Source organism: Leptidea sinapis, chromosome 15 (genome assembly GCF_905404315.1).
Source record: "Leptidea sinapis chromosome 15, ilLepSina1.1, whole genome shotgun sequence".
Taxonomy (NCBI): Eukaryota; Metazoa; Arthropoda; class Insecta; order Lepidoptera; family Pieridae; genus Leptidea; species Leptidea sinapis.
The window spans coordinates 2,176,350-2,201,788 of record NC_066279.1 but is presented as its reverse complement, the minus strand read 5'-3'; the positions used below and the strand labels follow the sequence as shown (position 1 = coordinate 2,201,788).

The 25,439-nt window shown below is 36.5% G+C and overlaps 1 protein-coding gene across 1 annotated transcript; it reads left to right on the top strand.

Annotated features, from left to right (window-relative positions):
• Positions 1–4,170: 4,170 nt before the first annotated feature.
• On the top strand, positions 4,171–9,209 carry LOC126968421 (cilia- and flagella-associated protein 298-A). The gene is made up of 5 exons (XM_050813448.1): positions 4,171–4,262; positions 4,802–5,044; positions 5,844–6,014; positions 7,797–8,040; positions 8,893–9,209. The coding sequence occupies exons 2-5, from the start codon at positions 4,838–4,840 to the stop codon at positions 9,147–9,149; spliced, it is 879 nt and encodes a 292-aa protein (XP_050669405.1). The 5' UTR covers positions 4,171–4,262; positions 4,802–4,837; the 3' UTR covers positions 9,150–9,209.
• Positions 9,210–25,439: the final 16,230 nt, after the last annotated feature.

Genomic DNA, 25,439 nt, shown 5'->3' with positions numbered 1-25,439 from the left:
ATGCTATTGTTAGTTCTTCTGTTGGGTAGTCAGTACAGTTTAGTATAGTATTTAGCCATAGCAAAAAAGTAATTGCGATATTTTTGTGTGATTAAAATTTCAACAGCTTTATGAGACAATTGGACGTTTAATCGCCTCAGCTCATCACATTTACTGCTAAACATAAGCTAAAGTAACAGTGACATATGCAAATTTCGTCGCCAACCACCACCAAGTTTAATTTATCAAACACCCACTGTTTTTATTTGTTTAACAGCTCCAAACGGCACTTAATCTAGTTGGTTGAAGTTCAACAGTGTGGAATAAGAGATCAGCGATGTGGCAAAATAAACATGTTTAAGCTGCGAGAGCTTTGGGTAAGTGGGTTGTTTTATTAAAACGGTGTCTGATATTAAAAGGATTTTCATATTATTATATTATGTAAATGTTTGTAGTAAAAGAACATTAAACCTAACCTATTTCTGAATCGATAAAGGTGTGATTGTACTGTAATTTACTTTGGAAATAGCAATACCAATTACAATCAATATATTATGATGGTTAAATTGGCCATGAAGTTATTTTTTTTTTATTCCTTACTAACAAATTACATATAAATATCAAAATTCTTGTACATATAAACTCATTCGAGTTTTAACGTGTATATGGGCGCAAATCGCCACCTACCGTCAATTGTTTGCAACTATTGATATTTATGTTTTAGTTTATCGTTAAAATGAATATATTATTATAGATATATCTGAAATATATAAGATTTAAATACAAATAGCTATTTGTTAACATAAAACTGTTATTTATTAAGGTCTAACTAATTTAATAGACACTGTTTTGACTATTTGGATTGTTTCAAGATGTTTGATGTTTCATTTATTGTTAAAATATTAAATTGAATGTGTAAATGTTCAAATTAATTTGTATTATAATTAATATCGTTATTCTGTATCAAACTTTATTATTTTATGCAATAAGTCTTTCTTAATTGTATTTCGAAACTTGCTTGCAGCGCCATTTTCTTACTTCGTAATGTTTGTTCAATTTAAATGAAGAAACTATTATATAAATCATTTGAAGTTATATAAATTCACTAAAACATTTATTGAGCTGTATTTAGGAATTATTTTACAATACCTAATTATATTTGTGTTTTAAAAGAAGTTGTATCTACTCTGTTTCATCTATTGTACGGAAGCTATAAAAGCGGTTGTTTTATGTAAAGACGGTTCATATCTATACTAGCAGTTGTGCTTCAATAAACTGAGAAACTCTTAGTGTCGTATTTCTTTATGATGGACAATTCAAGTAAACCCTGGTTTAATGCCGACATGTACTAAAGGTCGTCGGAATATATAATATTAACAACAATACAAACTAATGAATATACCAATATTTTCAATAAAAGTACTGTTGCTTTACAGACTGAATAATTAATGAAATTATTGTTGGGAAAGTGTGGCTTTATAAATGTATTCCCTTGTGCTCTCAATAACACCTCATCCAACATTGAACTATTGTGTTCTCCACTCATACTTCAAAGCTCGTCGTCAAGCCCTGTCGCATTCACGAAGTCACAGCATGTTGTACCAGTGGGAGGCTCCTTGCCCGGGTGCCGGCTAGATTATGGGTACCACAACGGCGCCTATTTATGCCGTGAAGCAGTAATGTATAAGCATTACTGTGTTTCGGTAGCTAGTGAAATTACTGGGAAAATGAGACTTAACATCTAATGTCTCAAGGTGAAAAACGCAATTGTAGTGCCGCTCAGAATTATTGGGGTTTTTCAATAATCCTGAGCGGCACTGCATTATAATGGGCTGGGCGTATCAATTACCAACAGCTGAACGTCCTGCTCGTCTCGTCGCTTATTTTCATAAAAAAATGTTTTGTACTCAATAGGAACTAACCTTTCCATGGTGTGAACTGTTGTCATGACGCGCGTCGGCTAGTTCAGAAGTCGCTGTAGTGACGTCATGCCCATGCCGGTGGGAACACAGTCCTAATATCTGCAACAATTACAAACATATATTAATATATTTTTTTTCTAAGTACAATCATCTAAAACGAACAGAAAAAATACAATGAAAGTCTGTTAATATTTTTGTCAACACTAGTAGTTGTAAAATCTTGGCTGACCTATACTCGATGAAAGGAGTATTCCATCTGAATTTCAGGTCTTCTTTACTTATGACAATAAGGGACGAGACTAGTAGGATATTCAGCTGATGATAATTGATACGCCGTTCCCATCACATCAGGATTTTGTTGTCTGGTTCCCGGGATATTGTGATGTAAAATCTAATATATAAAATTCTCGTGTCATGGTGTTAAACTTTGAACTCCTCCGAAACGGCTTAACCGAAATCTCATGAAATATTGAGTGCATATTGGGTAGGTCTGAGAATCTGACAATATCTATTTTTCATCTCATTTTTTAAATTTGATTATGAGTCAGCATTAAAAATACATACAACTCCAACCATCTACGATCAACGGTTACTTTTGTATCGCGATTTTAATATCGGCAATACAACGTTAGCTGGGTCAGCTAGTAGTTTATAAAAATATTAGGTAAGCCTTACGTAAATGTTTATTTAAAAAAAAAACATAACAAGTTGCACCTACATTAGACAGAAAATGAGAGTTCTTTCAGCCTCTTTCTATAAACATAATATATTTGCCATAAATACACCGACACTAAAACTGAAATCATAAAAATACATAAATCTCTTTCATTTCGCGAGAAACGTTCGTGTTAATATTAAATAACATCGCCTAATGTACACTCAGTCGTCGTGAAAGGGTACGAAAAATAAATTTACAAATATAACCGTGTTTAATATTCGCCAAAACAACATCCCGTATTTTTATTTCAATGAATAGAAAACGCTATATGAAATTAAATCCATTTCGTTTTATCGTATGAATGAAGGCGTATTTTTGTATTATTTTAATAATGATTCCCATGATATTATTTTTTCAGGTGTTTTAAAATGAACTAAGTAACAAGCCGCTTTTTGGTGATAAGTGGGTTGCAGTAGAACCTGTTAAATATCAAAAATGTATATTTCATACTTACATATGTTTAATAATTAAAACGAAAAAAGGGTTTTATGGCCAAGATACAACATACCCTATGTACCTTGGCACACTTTGTTGTACTTAGAACACATTGAGGAATGAGGGGTGATTTATGGAAAATATAACTATTCTTAACTAAAACCGTTTTTTTTAACATATTTAACAAAAAATAACTCGCAAATGCTGAAAAAAATCAAAATGATTTTCATAATTTCTTTTTTCTAATGAGACAAAATCTTTTTTTTTGTTATGAGTATTATATTGCGTGAATGTGAAATAATTAAAGAAAATATTCTCCTGGCCAAAGTACTACATTTGGTACAATTATAGGTGAGATGTGCTTGAGTCGTGAGGAGGCGAGAGGCGAGAGCGGGTTGCGGCGGAAGGGCACCGATTGCAAAAATAACAATAATCGTAACTAGAATTAGATTAATTAATTAGATTGTATAAAAAAACGCAATTATTTTTTTATTGGTAATTGCTTCGTATTTGTATAAAAAAATAAAGCTAATTAATCAGATATGATTTTTTACCGTACACCGTGATTTATGCCTAAATAAAGGCATAAAAGGTATTGTACATAAAATAATAAAAAACATACAGACAATAAAACAAAACCGAAAGGTATCTACAGTAAGGGTCATTTTTACAATTTTACTAACGACGCGACGTGGACGGCTCCCAAAAAGTTTTAAGATTACAATTATTATTTTTTGTATCTTATATTATTTATGAATGTCTTTTTGTTGAGGGTTTATTATAATAAGGTAATGGGAGAAGAAGAAAATGATCCATTAATTCTTCTGCAGTTAGCAAGGGATATACCGAAAGGGACACTGAAAAAACTCCTACGTAAGCAAATAGCACTCACTGTCTACGTCCGCTACCTACCCTTAAACTTGTTTTAGTAGTTTGATAGTTCAGCTACCTATATACGCACTTGTTTATTAAAAATTATTATGTTTCGTATTACATTAACTGCAACAACGACTTTTTTACATTATTTCGTAAAATATTCTACCTCGATCACCCCGCAACAGACAGCATCAATATTTCGTCATTTCTGTACGTTAATCTATGATCGGCTTGGTGGCGATCGGCGTCGTCATGGCGACGCGACATATTTATTTTGTTAGGTAAACAATGAAATCAAATAAAATGTTATAATTCATGGTTTCTCAACTGTGGTATGTAATTCTATAATTTTATTTTACTTTCGTAATTAATGCATCTACCCATAACACAAGACGGCATTTTAATGTTGTACCTATATCAAATTGTAAGCAATTCTGTCAACAACAAACGCGTGCGTACCGTTTTCGTATCGAGAGAGCGACTACGACCAAAGGGACTAATTGTCTCCATTAAGGCGATAAATTTTTGGCGCGCTAGTGACATATCTACCTCTTTTAATACTATAATATCATTGCTGAAAATGAAAAGAGACTGGCTCGAGTACGTACTTGGGCGTAGTATTAGTTCCCGCGCTTTGCGACTACGCCTACGATATCTAAAGCGCAGCGGAGACCAATCCTTAATCTAATAGTATAATATCAATCGGCGCTTATATTTAGAAGTGATACCAATGATATTATAGTATTGTGAATACGTGCTATTTGGTTTGTCATGTCTCAGTTAGTTTATTGAACGCGATCCCTTAAAAATTACCATGGCAACAGTGTTACAAGACGTATCCATAGCAACTATTGTTTAATCAATTCAACAGTATCGTAAGAAGCCGCTGCGCAAAATTATTATAAAAATGGTCATCCTTCACGTAAAACGTGGTGATGAAAACCAGTTTCTATACGAGACTAACGTCAATAATAGTGTTGATGATGTGGTGAAAGATATAGTTGCCATATTTAACGGAAGACTAAAAGTGACGAGGATTTGCTATGAGTTAGATGAGCTGCAGAAACATGGTACGTTCTTACCTTTGGAGATGCAAGGGCTCACTGATGAGCAGGTAAGTTTCAATAATATTACAATCATTTCTTTAGTCAAAATCATCAGCTACTGTCCAATGCGGACGTATTATAAGTATTCTACAAACACTGCCTTCCATTTCAGCCGGAAGACGTCCACTGCTGGACAAATGCCTCCCCCAAAGATCGCCTTGACCTTGATGACCTGGATGACCTTGGTTCTCCTACGGATATCATCATTTCTGATTTAATCTCGCAGGGAAACTCCTAGCATAGCCCTTATTATTGGCCTTTGAGCGACAATGAGCTTCCTCATAAGGCTCACAGTTAGCGACCACGTCTGCGTTCCGTACACTGCCTGATACCTTTCAAAGTGCAAACGTGCAAATGGCTCATCAGATGAAGCAAAACCAACCCCGAATGGATATATGCAATACCGGTAGTCAAGAGTCAAGTAGTCAAGAGAAACATTGAGCATAAACCCTGATAAATTCTGAGCGGCATTACAATTGCGATCGTCACCTTGAGACATAAAATGTTAAGTCTCTTTTGCCCAATAATTTCACTAGCTACGGCGCCCTTTAGAGCAAGACACAATAATATTTACACATTACTGCTTCATGGAAAAAAACGGCGCCGTTCTAGTACCCTTAATCTAGCCGGCATCCTATGCAAAGGAGTCTCACACTTGTTCCTCCCTCCACTTTAAATTCGTTACTCCCTCAAACTTTTAAGTCAACTTAGTAGCAAACGAGTAAAAGGTTACACTCCCGCTCCCGAACGGTATTAATATTTATACTATAAATTTATTTTATAAGAAACGTTCACGATATCTTTCAGATTCAGGAGCTAAAACTTGAAGATCCATGGGCGAAGAAGTGTGCCCCTCAAGGATACGTATTCGCTAAGGACGAAATGGGACGCCGGTGCGGTTTTGCTCCGCCACCCAATCTTCAGGAAGTTTTGAAGAAAGCAGCTGAAACTGCTAAAGAAATTATAAGCAAGAAACATGTGAGTAAGAAAATAGAAGATAAAATTTGCGTAATTTTAGAACAATTCTCCTTTGCACAGGATGCCGGCTACATTATGTGTACCACAACGGCGCCTATTTCTGCCGTGAAACAGTAACGTTTAAGCATTACTGTGTTTCGGTCTGAAGGGCACCGTAGCTAGTTAAATTACTGGGCAAATGAGACTTGGCATCTTGTGTCTCAAGATGACGGTATTGTTGTGGGCATGGCGTATCAATCTTGCTCGTCTCGTCCCTTACTGTCATAAAAAAACTATAATAGATAAATAATTGTATGATGATGATATCAACACCATCTAACTTTCGTTCACAGAGTTTATGCAATTTATAAGAAATTTTTCAACGCACATTCAAAATTACAAAATTACTTCCAACCTTATAGGCGAAGGCTACTTTTTTCAGATTGGTTTGATAGTGGCTACAGTAGAATGTGATTACGTCACGCCCTAGAGCTATTAGTGATACTTTTCGATTTTAGTTTGATAAGACCGCTTAACACTATGGGGATAATCTGATTTTTTCCATCGCTAACATCTATAAAAAATATGTCACATAAAATATCATATTTTTTGCTCTGTATCTTTTATTTATGCCACTGCTGAATATCTAAATAATTGGACAGCCTGGGACTAGATTGTGATCATTTTATAGCGATAGAAATGACTGTACAATATTGTTTATTTTTATTGAAAAGAGCGCAAAAAAAAGAATGCTGGGAGAGTTTCTTCCGCCACTTCTTCTCTCTCAGAGCGCCATTTGTTTCTGAAGCGGTAATAGTATCTAGTAGTTATTAGAAAAGACGTCAAAAATAATTCTAAAGTAATCAATTTTAAAATAATTGCCTTTTTATGCCTTTTATGACAGAGGAGGAAAAACGAGCGGACGTGTCACCTGGTGCTAAGTGATCACCACCGCTCACATTCTCTTGCAACACCTGAGGAATCTTTATGATGATATTACAAGACTAGATTCCCAAGAAATCTAAATTAGAAGGTTATGGTAAAGTTATAAGTGCTATTTGCTTGCGGAACAACTATCGCTATACATACGGTACATTGCTAAGTTCGCTTGTCACTCTTCGGATATTGAGGGACTTATGCAGCAATGGTTTTCAAAATGACGGCAATACCAACCTAAGAATCTAAGTGATCGCCATAGATTTTGCTGACAAAACAGCATTTTAATTTAAAAAAAGACATCGATGTAATTTTCTGTTTGGTATATTTCAGGGTGCCTATGTTTTTAGATTTCTATGGTAGTAATTGTTTAAGTATAAAAGCTCACTAAAAACTTTGCGTTAAAAACGTTCTGCATAGCACTAAAATCAGATCAAAATTATGTTTGAATATCTAAATTAACTTAAATTCGGGACAAAGGAAATATTTAATTATTGGTGAATATTTTACTGACTATATGAATGGCACGCATAATTAACGAATATTTTGCCAAAAAGTTCACACATATATTGAATATATTCGAGATTATAATTCATTATAATTTTTGTTTATTATTTATTATTTGGAGAAGGTGGCTATATGTTTGGTCCCAATGAGTTTTTGTATTAAAAAATATGCCATTCGTTCAGCTGAATAGATTTTGCAGCTTATGAATTACAGAGAGACATGAGACAGAGAGAGGATGGATACAAGGAAGTGTCAGTAATATAGTTCCCGTTGGCTGAATTTCGAGTAGAGATTCCTTAAAATACCACTGTTACGTTTGATCTGCTGTGGCAAAAGAAATTCTGTCTAATCAATTTTCAGGTTGATCTTCGTGAATGTATGACACAAAAAGACGTTAGCCGAGCGATGGATGAGCTCCGTGGAGCAACCAAGATAGTGTTTCCTGCTGGTCTACCACCCCATGATCCAGTGAGGATGGAGTTGGACAACGTTGAAGATCTAGCTGGCACCCAAGCGGCAAACGAGGTGATCGATCCGTCGCGGGCTTGTGTGTGGGCGTGTGGGAAGAAATTTATAAATGGTAACAAATTAAGCGACCATTTAGGTGAGTATGATGTATTTCTTAAATAACTCTTAAAGTTCATCTAAAAGTGAATCGAAAACTTGAGATCCCTTTCTATGAATATTGTCAGGCATTGGGGCAGTGTAAGTTTTGACTTAGAGAAAATTTAAATAGGGATGAAGTACAGACAAAAATAAAGAATTACAAAATTAATTAATTGAATTTGATTATTCAAGTATTGTTGTTTACGATCTTTTTAACAATGGAATACAAGAGTTAGATAAAGATACAAGGCAGCTAAGAAAATTCTGTTCGAAAATTTAAGAAAGGCCTCTTTTCTCCGGTATGGATGACTTAAAAACTCTTTTCACAAGTGGTTATGAGGCGTTTTTGGTTTTTTTAAAACAGATAAAGCATTTGTATATAGAAAGTATAATTTGCTAAAGTGAACTGATGGTGATGATTAAATTGAAGACCACCGGAATATTTTCAATTTAGTATAAAACTGCATAATATATACTTAATATATTACATCAAATTTACGTTTATCTAAGTATTATATATATTATACTTAGATGTACATCAAGATAGATCCAACGCGGCTAAAGAAGTTTTCATTTCAATAAAAAATGAAAATTTGAAAAAACTTTAATTTTAATTTTACCGACTTTAATTAAATACATCAAAAAGACGATCAAAACAAGTTCATTATAAAAAAATATACAGAGGTTATTGCACGAATACTTAATGAGCTTGTAGAATTATTCAAAAAAAGCCCTGATGAATATTAATTTTAAAAGTCACTTGGCTCTAAGCCATAAATAATCACAGCCATTTTTTAGCTGAACCCATCAATTTCCAAGGGACATAATAATTTTTGTATTCAAATTTCAGGTCCCAACGATAAGTCTAAAGTCACAGTAAAACTGTGCTCTTCTACTGAAGGTGCACCTGGAAGAGAGCCAGTTTTGACTGAAGAAGAGAGGAAACAGCTGATGCTGCAAGCGTACAGGAGACAAGAAGAGTGGAAGAAGTTGGAACAGGATGACGACGATAGCTACTTGAACTCGAAGTGGGCTGATGGGCACAATATGAAGAGGCAATTCCACGGCCTGGACAATATTTCGTGGAAACCGGTTCTGAAGAAGTAGAAGATCTTACACGCAGTACAAAAGTCATCTTACCTGAAAAATTAAATAATATTTATGATAGTGGAATTGTTTTTATTTTAATTCAAATTAGCAATAGTAAATTTTTTTATATCTAACATTGGCTACGATTTTATTTTAGAACGAAAATTTGATTTTTCTAAGCATAATGATATAGGATACTAGCTGACCCGACAGACGTTGTTCTGTTCATATTAAAAAAATCTCTTGCGGGTGGAATTTCGTAAAATCCGAAATTCTTAGCTGACCTCTACTCGGTGAAAGGAATATTCCTACCAAATTTCAAGTCTCTACGCCTAATGGTTCCAGAGATATCGTGATGAGTGACTATATACGTGGAAATCTCATATATATATATATATATATATATATACAGGATGTCCCAAAGTTATGGGACATGAAGGGAAAGTACCTTAAATATCGAGGATAGGCTATTATACTGAAAGAAGACTTTGTTATTTTTAAAAGTTAGTACTTCTGCATTCAAAGATTTTCTAAAAATTACTTGCCTCGTCTGGGAATCGAACCGACTGAAATGTAGAAAAAAAAAACCCTACTTTTATAATGCCAATCGAAAGAATGGCCATAAACTAATAACTCTTCTTAAGTAACATAGTATTTTAAAAGAAAGGAACAACGTAAAATGAATGTTTTCCTACTTGGATTTGTATGAATGGACCGATTAGATGGCCGGCCAGATCCCCGGGCCTTACACCATTAGATTTCTTCTTTTGGGGATACGTGAAAGACATGCTATACAAAAAACGATACGAGAACGTGGGCGAGTTACAAACAGAATTGTGCCATATCCTATCGAGTATTCACCATAAAATGATATGAAAATCTACAGGCAGCGGACTCATTAAAAGATTGGCCATTTACGTAAGACAAGAGGGATCACATTTTGAGCATTTAATTAATTAATTTACAAAAAAACACCCACCTTATTGACTACTTTCTTTTAAAATACTATGTTACTTAAGAGAGTTATTAGTTTTTGGCCATTCTTTCGAATGGCATCATAAAAGTAGGGGTGTTTTTTTTTACATTTAAGTCGGTTCGATTCCCAGACGAGGCAAGTAATTTTTAGAAAATCTTTGAATGCAGAATTACTAACTTTTAAAAATAACATAAAGTCTTCTTTCAGTAAAATAGCCTATCTTCGATATTTAAGGTACTTTCCCTTCATGTCCCATATCTTTGGGACATCCCTGTATATATATAATATAGATTAGTTATATTATATTTTAACGATTATTCAATAATAAATTAGAAACAATTAATTGGTTGTTTATTTTCCAACGTGGATAAAAATTAACTAGAGTAGTTTTTTTGATAAAACTATGGTAATCTTTAAATTGCAAGTTGAATTTCCCGTCATTTTGTGAAATTAACTGCACTTTTTATCGTAAGTATTCATGATTCTTGGTATAAAATGAAATATATTTTGTTTTTCTATTAAGAAAATGTAATTTTATGTGAAGTATGGGTTCTTCATTTTTATGGAAGAGGATGAGACTCGAGCGTATGGGTAACCTGATGTGCAGTGAGCACCGCTGCCCACATTCTTTTGCAACACCATGGAGGAATCACAGGAGCGTTGCCGACCTTTTAGAAAAGTGCACGTGCTTTTTTATGGTAACTAGTTCGTCGTTCGTACCATGGAAATAGTGCAGGGAAGCTCATTTCATAGCTTGGTACTACGCGAAAAAGCTTCACGGTGGTTACCCAGTTGAGGTGATTACCACCGCCCAAAATCTCCTGTAACACCAGAGGAATCACAAGAGCGTTGCCGGCCTTTAAAATCTTTTCTTCGTTGGTGAAATAACGATGCAATCACAGAATAGTTTAAAGAGGTGTCATTTACTTGTTCTGTGGTTGCAATCAATCACACACATTTATACAGCAGCCATATTTCAAGATGTCGGTTGTGCATCATCATCATCTCAGCCAGAAGACGTCCACTACTGGACAAAGGCCTCCCCCAAAGATTTCCGATCGGTCATGCGCTACCCTTATCCAACGTATTCCGGCGATCTTTATCGTGTCGGTTGTAGGTAACACAATAATAATTTAATTTAAAAAATATTTCAAACTCAAACGAGCTGACTCCCGCTATCTCCGTCTTGGTCCATTTTACAAAGGATTAAGATCGCATTCTAAAAGAAACAGATACGAAACAATTTCCGTTGCCAATTCCCCGGGCTGGAATTGAACTATTGTTGAAATTCCGACCGAATTTTCGAGCTTAATAGTCTTGTTGCGCCATCTGGTTATAAATTGCAGCTAAGTTAGGTTTTCTGTTTACATCAGAATCATACAAATGATTTAAGTTTTCTTTAGTGTTAATTCCGCCAATATTTGTTTTTAAACAATTCGACACGTTTTTCTCCTCTACAAGAGGCATCCTCAGGACGTGTTGTCTCCTGCCAGATTTTGGCACGAAACTAAAGAAAACTTAAATCATTTGTATAATTATGGATTTCTGCAAAGTAACGCCTACTTCAATAAATTCTCTACATCAGAATCAATATTTGACTTTTACCATCCAAGACACCCATATGTTCATAATTCCAATTCAAATATTTTTATTCAAATAGGATGTGACATCACTAATTATTGAATGTCAAAAATTACCACCCACTCCAAAACGAATGCCTCAGACCTGAGAAGAATGGGCGCAAAAAACTCAGCGGGCTTTTTTACATCAAAAAATATATTTACAAGGTAATATTGTACAATTAAACTTATTATTTAATAGCCTGAAGGCGGTCGCTCCATTCCCAATCTGTGGAATCATTAAGAAAGTCATTTATGTTATAGTAATCTTTACCACACAAACGTTTTTTAACAACTCTTTTGAATATCGTAATACTTTTGTTTTAAACTTAAAGGCTAATTGACCAAAGTGGTCTGCTCTCAGTTTACTAATTACTGACTGAGAATTAGGTTTAGATACATACATGTAAAAGGCATAAAGGGCATTTATTTTCTTAAAATTGATTCTTTTAGAATTTTTATTGATGTCATTTCTAATATACTGGATACTACTATCGCTTCGGAAACAAATGGCGCTCTGAGAGAGAAGAAGCGGCGCAAGAAACTCTCCCAGCATTCTTTTTAGCGCTCTTTTCAATAAAAATATACAATATTGTACTCTCATTTCTATCGCTATAAAATAATCACAATCTAGTCCCAGGCCGTCCGATCATTTAGATATTCAGCTGTGGAGTAATAGGATTTACGACAGAGCCATTTTTTATAAAACATTTAAATTAATTTATAGATAATGGCTGAACAGTGGCTGGGACTTTATTATAAAAGTGTATAAATTTATCCTTAAAGCTATTATGTATCTTATGAAGCCTACTAGAATTAGTTACAAGTAATCCCTTATTTCTAGTGTTATAATAATGAAAATCAGTAGTAAGAGCAAAAAGGTGACAATGAACAGTCATAAATTTTATTTCTTTAAATTTTTCTTTGAGAGACTGTCTATAACCAAGCTGATGTATAGCACGAACGGCTCTCTTTTGCTGAGCAAACACTATATCAATGTCAGCAGCATGACCCCATAGTAAAATACCGTAAGTCATGATGCTGTGAAAATAACTGAAGTACACTAGCGGTCGCAACATTCGTGTACACTCTAATCTTTCTAACGACATATGCCGCAGAGCTGAGTCTATCTGCTAGATGGGCAATATGTGGACCCCACTGAAACTTTTTATCTAACATGATACCCAAGAAGACCGTAATGTCCACAAGTTCCAATCTCTGGTCATTTATAAGTACTTTGGTTTGTACCTCCGCTGTGTTTGGTGTAATGAACCGTAAACACTTTGTTTTTTTTTTACTGTTTAAGTGTAGTGTATTTATAACACACACACAACATTCTTGAAAATCTATTTTCTAAAATCTATCTCAATATAATTATGTACAATTAAGAATAGAAATAACTTTATCAGCTATAAAAACACAAAGCCATAAATGAGAACAACCACTTTGTATTTGTAGCAATAATGAAATAAAGTTATTTGTACAAAAAACACCTTGCTAGCGAGCAGGGTTCGTATATAATGATTTTTATATTTCATGAAAGCTGCTTTAGTCACACTTGTAGAACTTCTTGTTATACCAAATAATTAAGCTGAATTTTGTAATTTATTGATTTTATAAGACTAAGACCAAATAATTAATGTCTAAAGGGATGAAACCACAATATTCTTTGAACAATCGTGTTGGAACAATCTACCCCCAAAGTAGACAAGAGTGACACAGTACATAGTTGTGTTAGTGCAAAAGACACCAATACAACACAAATTTTCAGCAGCCCCTCGTAACCCTTGGTTGCTGTAATCTTTCCATTGTAAAAAATTTTATGTGTTCCAAAGATAATGAATGCATAAAATGTATTGATTTTGTATATATTATTTTGATGAGTTTCAAATTTTTGAAGTTATACTTAGGCGCGTTATGAAAAAATGATGAGAGTGACATTTTGAGATGCGCGCGCACCACTGTAACACAAAAGTAACAGGTTGAAGTTGGTTCCTAAAATTTTCTGACGTTTGCGTCGTTTTATTAATTATTATATTTCTTTTTGGTTACTTCGTCCATTATTAGGACAGGCAAAGGGTTTAAGCCCATACAGCCGTATTCATTATTTAATAATTTAGTGTCAAAACCATCTGTGCAAGATTTTCACAAGATTGTTCTTTCTAAAAAAAAAATCATTTTTATAAATAATTTTTGCTTTGTTAGGCCACAGAAGTATAAGTTCTTGTGTGCATATATATTTGTATATTTTAATGTATGCAAAGTGATGCAACATATGAAATATGTTCTAAATATATTATAAAGCCTTGAACTGTTCCGGCTCTCGATAACAGGATCAATCAATCACCCTAGGGAGCGCCGTTCACGAGCAAGTCAAAAAGACCAGCAATCCCACTCAATATTCTTGTGACTTTCTTCGTCGTACATTTTGACTATAAAACAGGATCAAGCAGTCGGTTAACAGTTTGGAACACTGTCAGCTAGCTATCAAAGGCGAGGCAACATACTCGAAATACAATCAGTAATATGTAATTAATTGTATAATGGAGTTAATAATAAATACAAACTTGATCTATTCAAGACAATCAGCACTTGATGATTATGATTTAGGGTAATAAAAACTTTTAATTTATATAAAGGAAATGTAGTTAATTTTATAACTAAGTATAAACGACTATACCTACACAATGAGAGAAAGTTATTTGTGATAACTCGTAAATAGCTGTCTGTTTTGATAATATTTCCTTAAATTGCTGTTAGTATTCTAAAGTTGACAATAAATAAAAAAGTTTTAATATGAACTACCACTGTCTAGTAGCAGTTTGTAGTTGACGAACACTGAATGTACCAGTGTTCGTCTGGGACTAAGGCAGAATACCACTATGCTTATTTCTGCCGCATAATGGTGTTTTAATACTGTTTCGATCTGAATAATTGATAAATCAACAAGCGAAGTCATCTTCTCCATTCAAAATACAAAAATATATATTTTATTTTTCTTTCACAATCACACTATAACGCACGCACGAAGTTAGTTACCCCCTTAACAGATTAAAGGGGCCCTATACTTAGTAGTTAGAGCCGTTTGTGAAATCGGCCATAAGTCTCATTAGCTCAGTATTTCCTTTAGTTACGGCGCCTTCAAAAGTGAATCACAATAATGCTTGCATGTCACCAGTGGGAGGCTCCTTTGCACAGGAAGCCGGCTAGATTATGGGTACCACCCACAACGGCGCCTAATTCAGCATTTAGAAGCAGTAATGTGTAAACATTACTGTGTTTCGGTCTGAAGGGCGCCGTAGCTAGTGAAATTACTGGGCAAATGAGACTTAACATCTTATGTCTCAAGGTGACGAGCTCAATTGTAGTGCCGCTCAGAGTTTTTGTGTTTTTTCAGAATCCTTATAATGGGTAGGGCGGTAGTACCATCAGCTGAACGTCCTGCTCGTCTCGTCCCTAATTTTCATAAAAAAAACGTTACTGCTTCACGGCAGAACAAAGGCGCCGTTGTGGTATTCGAATAGCCGGCATATATCCAAAAAGCCTCTCACTGGTAAAATATCAAGGGTAGTAGTAGTAGGATAGATCATCTGAAAACAAAGAAAATTCATGTATGACAATAATTGATGTATTATCGTTTGAAACGTTTGTCATCATAAATCATAATGTGCTCCATTCTCTTCGACATTACGTTTTTATGCTGACGGTACATCAATATTCATATATTACCGTCATTTGTTGGATTTGATGTAGCTATCTAATGATACATTTTCGGATTAATGTAGGTATTTTATGGGAATAAGTAACGGAACTTGCAACGACGCACCCGACTTTAGGGGTAATAAGGATTATTTATTTATATTACTTCAGAATTTTTAATTTCATTTTTATGTTTAAATCTTTTATAGCAAGCATGCTCTGCGTGAACTACAATAGGCACAGGTGTCTTAAAGGTGTGCATTTAATTGTAATGTGTGTGCCTAGATAAATAAATAAATATATTTTTTTAACCCAAAGGCTACTCTATTAAAAACAAAATATATCTTGGATGTGATGCTAGCTTTGAAACATTAAATTGTTGAATGAATCATTGTATTTGTTGGATGTAATTACCAATTGTGACTGTAATCACGACCATCATGTTCACGAAGCATCCTAACACAAACAATGAGTTCAAGATCTAAAAGTTAATGCATCCAATATGCGATAATTTATATTTATACATTTAATTCGTTATTACCTTTCATTTAATAATTAATATTATTTAAACACGACTTATATATTGGATGCAGACCTTACAAACTAATTTGTTATATATATTACAGCCATTGTAAAATACTCTATTTAATTGAAAAGAGTGGCCGTTGACTTTCTTATATATTCTTCTCACGAGCTCAACTTTTACGAACATATGGTAAACTTAGTAATTTAAAAGAAACATTTATAGTGACGCTTCAGAAGCGCTTAGTTTAAGCCTATTTGAATAAGGTTTATTTGACTTTGACTTTGGCTTCGAAGAAGCTGGGCGTCATTAATAGAGCACGGCAATACTTCAGGCCGGCCCACAATCTAGCGCTCTACAAAGTACAGGTCCGGCCACATAGGGAATTTTGCTGTTATCTCTGGTCTGGCGCACCCCAGTATCAGCTCGAACCATTTGACCGCGTGCAATGTAGAGCAGCTCGAATTGTCGGGGACCCAGTGTTCTTTCGCTTCATTGTGTGTCTTCTTCCCCATTTATCACGAGGAGTGTTCCGAAGACTTGTTTCACCTGATTCCTGCCGCCGAATTTTTGTGCGGACCTTCCTTCTGCGGACGATTCGACATGGGTACCTTCAAAAAAACGCGGGACATTAAACCCTCACGTGATTCCTATGGTGTTGCAGAGAATTTAGGCGGCGGTGATCACATAACACCAGGTGACCTCGTGTGTCCTCCTTGTCTATATAAAAAAGGCTCAAAACACGTATTAACTAATATAGGTTTATACTAAAACTAATAAATTAGGTGGTAAAAATTTAAAACTGGGTTTTAAAACAATTAACATCATATGGATGATTGAAATAATAAAAATTTTAATGGTTAAAATATTTTTTATGCTTAAAGAGCAAACTTGAGCCATCCATGGGTTAAATTAAATAAGATGTTATAAGTTTCTTCCGGCACTGGTTGATTCGATGATTTCCCGAGAGATTTGCATGGCCCGTGTATACGGGTTCTGCAGTAATGTCATCTGCATAGAAATCGCAGACAATTTAACCTAAAGATAATGAGCTACTGGAGATATTATACTGTAGCACAGGTTTGACAGTGACATTGCATAAAAGCCTTTAATAATGCCATATTGTATATTGAAAAAGTGTGGAAAGTTTAGTACAATGTCTAGTTTTACGAAAGATGGCATTACATTTCACAGGTAAAAATCATTTCCCATCATTTCTAATTGAAATAATTAATTACCCAAAAATAAAATATAAAAAGAGCTCGCGTTGGAATTTTTTTGTAGAGATCGGATGGACAAGGGTTGCCTTCCATGAGCCTGAAACTATGCCTTTAAAGGATAAGTTCCGACGAAAAACTTAGGGGTATTCGTTCTGAGCACGGCGAGAGAAAGGCCATCCGGCCCGCTTGATTTAACGTATTTTTACCTACCAACAATCTTTTTTTTCTTATCCATCGATGTCTGGCATATAAAAAAACTAAATAAACCAGATAATCTAGCAAGAAATTACTTAAGTACCCAATATATTTAATAATTTCTCGCCATCAATAATTGATTCTATTAGTCCCCTTATCGTGAGAGGTCGGAGGTCAGTGAATTATCAATATCTGTGGAAAAATCTGCCGTCAGCAATCCAAACGTGAGAGCAATTCTTACGACTGTGCTGCGCTTACACTATAGACAGTAAATGTCCACTATCATGCTACTATCCTTTAACGAATTATTTAAAAATCATCATCTCCAACTGGACGGGTGGCGTTCTTTGATAGACCGTTTTTAATGAAAAAAACAAGAATGCGAAATATTAAGTTTTGTTCGTGACTCATCATCTACTCGAATGCTTTTTTACAGGAGAGGAGAGATAATAAACAGATTACTGTCGCATTGAAACCAACATAATATGTACAGAAAATATTAAATGAATGTGAATGACTCCATTACTGATTCTATATAAATATGACTAGCTGACCCGATAGACGTTGTTCTGTACATAATAAATAAAATACTGTTTTTTATGAATTTGTCAATAAAATTTCATAACATCAAGAATTATTTTGTAAAATATGCTCCCAGCAGAACTGTCAAACCGTGCCTCAATAAATTCCCTCATAGCAAAAAAAAAAATATGTCCATACAAAACAAATATTGAAAATAAAAATAATTATGGATCCCAATATGAAACAAAAACTATCCTATCTCTCAAGTTGGACTAAACTGCACTCCATGAAATAATCCCCATTAAAATCCGTTCATTAGCTGAAGAGTTCACTAGAACTAAACAACAGGACACTGGATTGGAAATTTATAGAAAATAAAAAGAAATCATGTTATATTTCATTCTCAATGACACAGTCGTAACTATCAGTAACTAGCGCCAGTAGAAAATATAACAGAAACCATCTTGCACTATCGCACGTCTGCACTTCGTACCGAAACGCTCTCAGTTAGTTTAATTATTAGTTCTGTTTAAGTGATATTTAAAGGCCTTTTTTAGACTACTGTTCAATTATTTAGTGTCTATTATTTTACTAGGGATCACAATCATTATAATGTTCTCAACTTTTGATATTATAAGCGAATTTTATGTTATTTTTAATATTAAAATAACTTAATTTTATCACTTTTCAGGTATTATTGTTTTTTTTATGACAGTAAGAAACGAGACAATCAAGCCATTCAGCTGATTGTAATTGATACACCCTGACCATTACAATGCAGTGCCGTTCAGGATTCTTAATAAACCCAAAAATTCTGAGCGGCACTTCAATTGCGCTCGTCACCTTGAGACAGAAGATGTTAAGTCTTATTTGCCCAGTTATTTCACTAGCTACGGCGCCCTTCAGACTGAAACACAATAATGTTTACACATTACTGGTTCAGGGCAGGTACCTAAAATCTAGCCGGCATCCTGCGCAAAGGAGCCTCCCACTGGTTTAAATGTCCTAATCATTTGAGGAGCTATTGACTTGCCAAGCGCTAGAAAGACATTCAAGTAATTACTCTCAATGCTACGTGTTATCAAAATAACGATAAAGCTCATCACTTAAAACACATGAAATAGCAATGAACTCCCACAAGAACAGCCCAATTTATGTTTTTAATTTGGGGGGTTTTGCCATATTGGCCACGCATGGCAGTCCGTTTGGCGATCGCAATTGATAATGGGGCTCTCTTGGAAAGATGTTGCAGCCTACAGGAGGATTTGGGGTGGTGGAATCCTGGTGCGACAACACACGCATAAGACAGCCGGTGGGGCAACAAAAGTCCTCGAATGGCGACCACGTACCGGAAGACGCAGTGTTGGAAGGCCCCGCACAAGATCAACCGATGATCTGGTCAAAATCGCCGGAATACAATGAGGACAGTGCAGGGCCGATTGTCGTTGAGATCTTTGGAGGAGGTCCTTGTCACTATTTGTAAAGAATGTGAAATGTAAAATCTAGTCTACACGCTTTTTTGAAAGAAACGTATCGTCCTTTTAACACCGCAAAAGGAAGCCCATGCAACAGCTTTGACCGCCACACATCAAGATGGTGGGGATGATATTCCAATTCGTGGCGTGACGTGCGAAGGTGGAATTCGGCGGCAGGAATCAATTTAAACAGCTCTTCGGAACACTCCCCGTGATAAATGCGGTAGAAGACATACAATGAAGCGACGTTTCTACGCAACGCTAGTGATCCAGCCATTCACAGAGCACTGGATCCATTTATTTATTTTACAATCTGTATTCGTAGTTTAGATAAACGTCAAGCTATATACAAATCGTGTATAATAGAAAAAGCGTAATTAATTTCTGTGACATTCTTGTCAAGTTAGCTCTCACAACATTGTTACATAAACAGTTTCTATTATCTACAAGCGAGGAGTTGTTCCAGTTAATTAAAAGTGCGCTGTTTTTTCTTCAGTTTTAATTATGATTTAGAGCGGCGTCAGTACTTGTAAAGTAGATATTATACTGGCAATCTGTATATAAAGGAGCCCTGTGCTTCCCCGGGGCGTAAAAGGAATAGGTCCCAGGCCCAAGGGTGTCGTAAGAGGCGACTACGGGCTTATTGAAAGTGGAAGAGTCACGCTACCGTCTTTTGACGTAAGCACAATCGGGCCACTCTTGGCCGGGTTACTTACCACACTCGCACAGAATACCGGCGTAAAGTAGCGGCTTAATGCCGCTATATTTCGCATAGATTAGTGTCGAGGACCGGAGGCCATTCCCCCCCCCCTTCCCCCCAACAAAATATGAGAGCGGTATTAAAGATCAAAGCATAAATTACCCCAGGAGGGTACCGGCTCTAGTACAGCCGGAGAATCCCTCCCCGAGCATTCGCGCCCGGGGAGGGATCGTATTCTGGGGAGGGCACACTACCACGTATGTCACAGGACAAACAGAGCAGCAACACCACGGAACCCCGCTCCACGCCTAATGTGGACTTTTGTAACATCAGGGGAATTCACTCCAACTTAATCGCCGTCCACCACCACCTTGAGACGGCGAAGCCGGCCTTGTGTTTCCTTACGGAGACGCAGATATCTCGACCTAGCGATACGTCATATCTAACGTACCCCGGGTACAATATTGAGCACAATTTTTTGCCTCATGCCGGGGTATGTGTGTACGTTAGGGAGGATATCTGTTGTCGCCGTCTCGGCAATTTTGAGGGTAGGGACCTGTCTACTCTCTGGCTCCGCGTAGATTTAGAGGACCGCGTCCGCATCTATGCGTGTGTTTACAGGTCCCATAGTGGTAACGCAGAAACCGATCATCTCATGGGCTGCGTCCAAGCGGCAATTGACGACGTGCTTGCACAGATCCCCTCCGCTGAAATCGTAGTCTTGGGTGATTTCAACGGGCACAATGCCGAATGGTTTGGATCACGTACCACAGACTACGCAGGGCGATCTGTGTACAATTTTGCATTGGCGTATGGTCTGTCCCAATTGGTTGAGTCGCCTACGCGGCTCCCGGATGTGGATAGCCACATGCCGTCCTTATTAGATCTTCTGCTGACTACACATCCCGATGGTTACCAGATCTTTGTCGACGCCCCTCTCGGAACGTCCGACCATTGCCTGGTCAGGAGTGTAGTAATGCCTATCCGACGCCAACGTCGCAGACCACCAGCGACCCGCCGCGTTTGGCACTACAAGTCAGCAGATTGGGATAGGATGTGTTCCTTTTTTGCATCCTACCCTTGGGGCAAGGTTTGTTTCCCTTCGGATGATCCTAGTGCCTGCGCCGTTGCAGTAGCTGATGTGATACTGCAGGGCATGGATATTTTTATACCAAGCTCTGTAGTACCGATCGGTGGCAGATCACAGCCCTGGTTCGATGCGTCAGTTAAAGCAGCATCTGATTGCAAAAAACAGGCGTATCGAACTTGTGTTGCGGCGCTGGGCACAAAGGATCCGAACTGCAAAGTTCTTAAGAGGAAATATAACCGTGCCTCCAGATTTATTAAGCGGCAAATCACCCGTGCGAAGTCAAGCAAATAAAGGAGATATTGTATGCAATACCTAGATAAAAACTGGGGAGTTCAGGCAATTATGATTTATCACGGCCTTACTTAAAAAAATAACAAAATTGGGCATTCATTATCATCATCACTAGCCGGAAGAAGTCCACTGCTGGACAAAGCCTCAACCAAAGATCTCCACAACGATCGTTCCTGCGCTACCCTCATCCAACGTACTCGGGCGATCCTGACCAGATCGTCGGTTCATCTTAGGAGGCCTACCAACACTGCGTCTTCCAGTACATGGTCGCCATTCGAGGACTTTTCTGCCCCACCGGTCATCTGTCCGTCGAACTATGTTTATACTATTTGGGCTTTGGGTGCTCAATAAACTATAGAGCGTTATTTCCGTGCAAAAAAATATCGACGTTACTGTCAATCGTGCCCTAATATGTTTTACTTAAAAAAGTGGGAACAAAATCAATCCTATTTTCAGATTGCCACGGAAATTAAATGTACCCGAGCATAGTCACGGGCCCTAGCTCATCAATATTATTTGAATACTAGACAATTAATGTGGTATCAGGAGCAAGTGTTCAAACATAACGGAAGTAATATTTGGCAGTTAATTAATCACCGGATTACCGAGTCCCTTATAATACCTGTAATCTACCGCGGCAGATCCCGGATCACACATACGGATAAAACAAAACGGGTATTATGATCCATCGCTAATGAGCTTGTCGTTACATATTTCTATGTAACTGAACCTGTTTATGAACATCACTAATCGTATAAGCGCGTCTAATTAATGCTTGAAGATAATGGATCTTAATAATGAACAAATTCATAAAAATTATCGATACAACGCGAAGTTATAACATAAGATCCAACCCCTCGATTCTGCCTAAAATCGGCAGGCCGTATCAGTCGTCACGCCAGCATTAATGAAGTCATCCGCAGGGCATTTGCCGCTCTTAATATACCAGCTTTTAGAGCCAAATGGTATTACCCGCCGCGACGGCAAGCGTCCTGACGGAATGATGCTGGTGGCTTGGGTACGGGGAAGGGCGCTGGTGTGGGACGCTTCTTGCGTCGACACTCTGGCTCCTTCTCATGTCCAAGTTACGTCAGTTGGTGCTGGGGCTGCTGCTTCGACTGCCGAAGACAGCAAGCGTCGGAAATATGTTGACCTCAGTGAGTCATACATCTTTGTGCCGTTTGGTGTCGAGACACTTGGCCCGTGGGGCCCAGAGGCGCGGAGAATGTTCAAAATACTATCTTCGCGCCTCAATAAGGCTACTGGAAACCCAAGCGCTGGCAGCTATTTCGGTCAACGGAACAGCCTTGCTATCCAACGCGGTAATGCTGCCAGTATTCTTGGTACGCTTCCACGTAATGATAGTTTTAATTTTATGTAGTGGTAGTATTGTAAATATAGTTATAAGATTTGTTTTGTTTGCATAATAAATAAACACAAGTATATACTTACTTAAACGTTACTTACTGTTTTTTCTTTCTTTCTTCTTTCTAAATAAATACATATAAACATCCATGACTCGGAAACAAACATCCATATTCATCATATGAAAATATTATTATAGATAAGCGATGGCTTGCCTATAAAAGTTACCTGCCAGTACCTGTTATTTATTCTTGACATAATGTCGTTTAAAATGACGTACGATTTCTTAAAAAAACATATATTTGCAATTTACATCAGAAAATTAATTATACTAAAAAAGAAGTTCATTTAAAATTAGTTTTATCTAAAAAAACTCGTACCTACTGAATCAAGCGGAGGGTTTTGTAGGTACTATTAAAAGGTCGTAAAGAATTAGGAGAAAATTTAAGCTATAACAAAATTGAGTGGAAAATCCTATATAGATAAACACATACGATTTCTTTGCCGTAACAAAAAAGAATCTTAATTTTAAATTATTAAAACTTTCGTGAGTCATTATTAAATTATCTACCACACTCACCCTGATGGAGGACCTCCGACTGGTCCGAAACTAGTCGGTACCGACACCGACAAAAACGTGAGTAAAGCCGTATTAACAGATAACCTTAATTTTTTTATTCCTCGTGCTATTTTATTTCTAGAGAGAACAATATAGTAAAAGCTGTAAAGACGGTATTAATACACTGAATGAAAATATTATTATATTGCATAAAGCATACTTTAACTAAATTAGTGTGAAGACTAATACAAATGGTCTGGTTGTCGAATTTGAGTGTTGGTAGGCGCGCACACCGTAAAAATTCAGTTTGATAATTTTTCACTAACCCCCTTATTCATAATAGTCTGCTAACTTATAGCATTGCTAATTCTCACTCTGTCTTCTTCTATTGACCGACGCCAGAATGAGAAAAAACATTCCTAAGCGGCTGTTTAAAGTTAGCGGACCCATCCATGACGGAGTATAAAAAGCTTATATTTTTACAAAACATAATTATATATTTACAGAATATGAGAAGAAAATTTACTTTTCTTTACATTTCTATTTTTAATAGACAGTGGAAAAAAATTATCAAAATACCCCTTACTTAGGAGTGGCTTATCGTGCTAATCATTCAATCTAGATAGAAATTGTAAGGAAGGTGAACGCGCTTTTTTTGAAGGCACCCATGTCGTATCGACCCGGAAACACCGTACAATGAAGCTCATTCCACAGCTTTACAGTACGTGGTAGAAATCTCCTTGAAAACCGCACTGTAGACGACCGCCACACATCCAAATGGTCTATGCTTCTAATTCTGAATTAAAACTATGGCGATCTTGTGCGAGAAAGGTAACTTAGCTCCGCTCGATTCCTCAAGGCCATTGGCTCGGTCCCCAGCCTTAAGGGAAGGAGACGACCCGCGAGCGATTCCATTTTAGCGCCAACTTATAATTTAAATAAAAACTGAATTTCGTGTAATATTTTAACGCGTTATGAGTAATATTTAACACGTTGAGTTAATAATGCAAGGCTTAATGTACGGCTCGAAACACAAACAATGTGTATTACCAATTAACCCAGTTTTAATATTGATATTCGCGATGCGGCTCAATCACTTGATCATTATTATCACCCGGCTGTGTTGTATGAATCATAAATGTCGGACGCGTTGCCAAGTCATCTGGATGTGTGGTGGTCTTCCACAGTGCGGAATCACTGTTTCAACGAAATTTCTTCCACGTACTACAAAGCTGTGGAATGAGATTCCTTGTGCGGTGTTTCCGGGATGATACGACATTTTTTTTTATGAAAATAAGGGACGAGACGAGCGTGACGTTCAGCTGATGCTAATTGATACGACCTGCCCATTACAATGCAGTGCCGCTTAGGATTCTTGAAAAACCCAAAAATTCTGAGCGGCACTATAATTGCGCTCGTCATCTTAAGACATAAGATGTTAAATCTCATTCGCCCGGTAACTTTACTAGCTACGGCGCCATTCACAGCAGAAATAGGCGCCGTTTTGGTACCCATAATCTAGCCGGCATCCGATGCAAAGGCGCCTCCCACTGGTGAATATGAGATAATACGGTCATTCTTTCTCAGACCCTATTATTACAGTAATTCTTACTAATATTATTTGTTTCTGATCATCATTAAATTTATCACTCACGTTGGCAGGAGTACAGAAAAATATATAGGGTATAACTCAAATGTGAAATATTTTGGAGTTACCGAGGGAGCGGAATATGAATACTACTTAGGTTCCACGAACGAGTGCGAAAGAAAGATATGGTCTGAAAGAGAAAGAATAAGTGTTGCAAGGCAAGTGAAAGAGAAAAGAGACGAACTCGCGGTCAGAAGCTAGTCTGAATAATAAAAAGCTAAAAGACACAACGTGAATAATTAACCCATTCATAAATGAGATGAAATACAATTTTCATTGAAAATAACTGGGTTATTCAATCATAATTGAATTTTGTTCAACGAGTCTAAATGAATTACCGTATGCCAGGGGTGAGCTATGTAAAAGCCAGTTAAAACTTTATGTTTTTTTGTGATTTACTTCCTGTGTGTTTGCATACTTATAAAT

Excerpts from the sequence above, each read along its gene's own strand:
- LOC126968421 (XM_050813448.1), top strand. The coding sequence starts at position 4,838 with ATGGTCATCCTTCACGTAAAACGTGGTGATGAAAACCAGTTTCTATAC. Across the intron at positions 6,015-7,796 it reads AAATTATAAGCAAGAAACAT|GTTGATCTTCGTGAATGTAT; the intron begins GTGAGTAAGAAA and ends ATCAATTTTCAG. Across the intron at positions 8,041-8,892 it reads CAAATTAAGCGACCATTTAG|GTCCCAACGATAAGTCTAAA; the intron begins GTGAGTATGATG and ends TTCAAATTTCAG.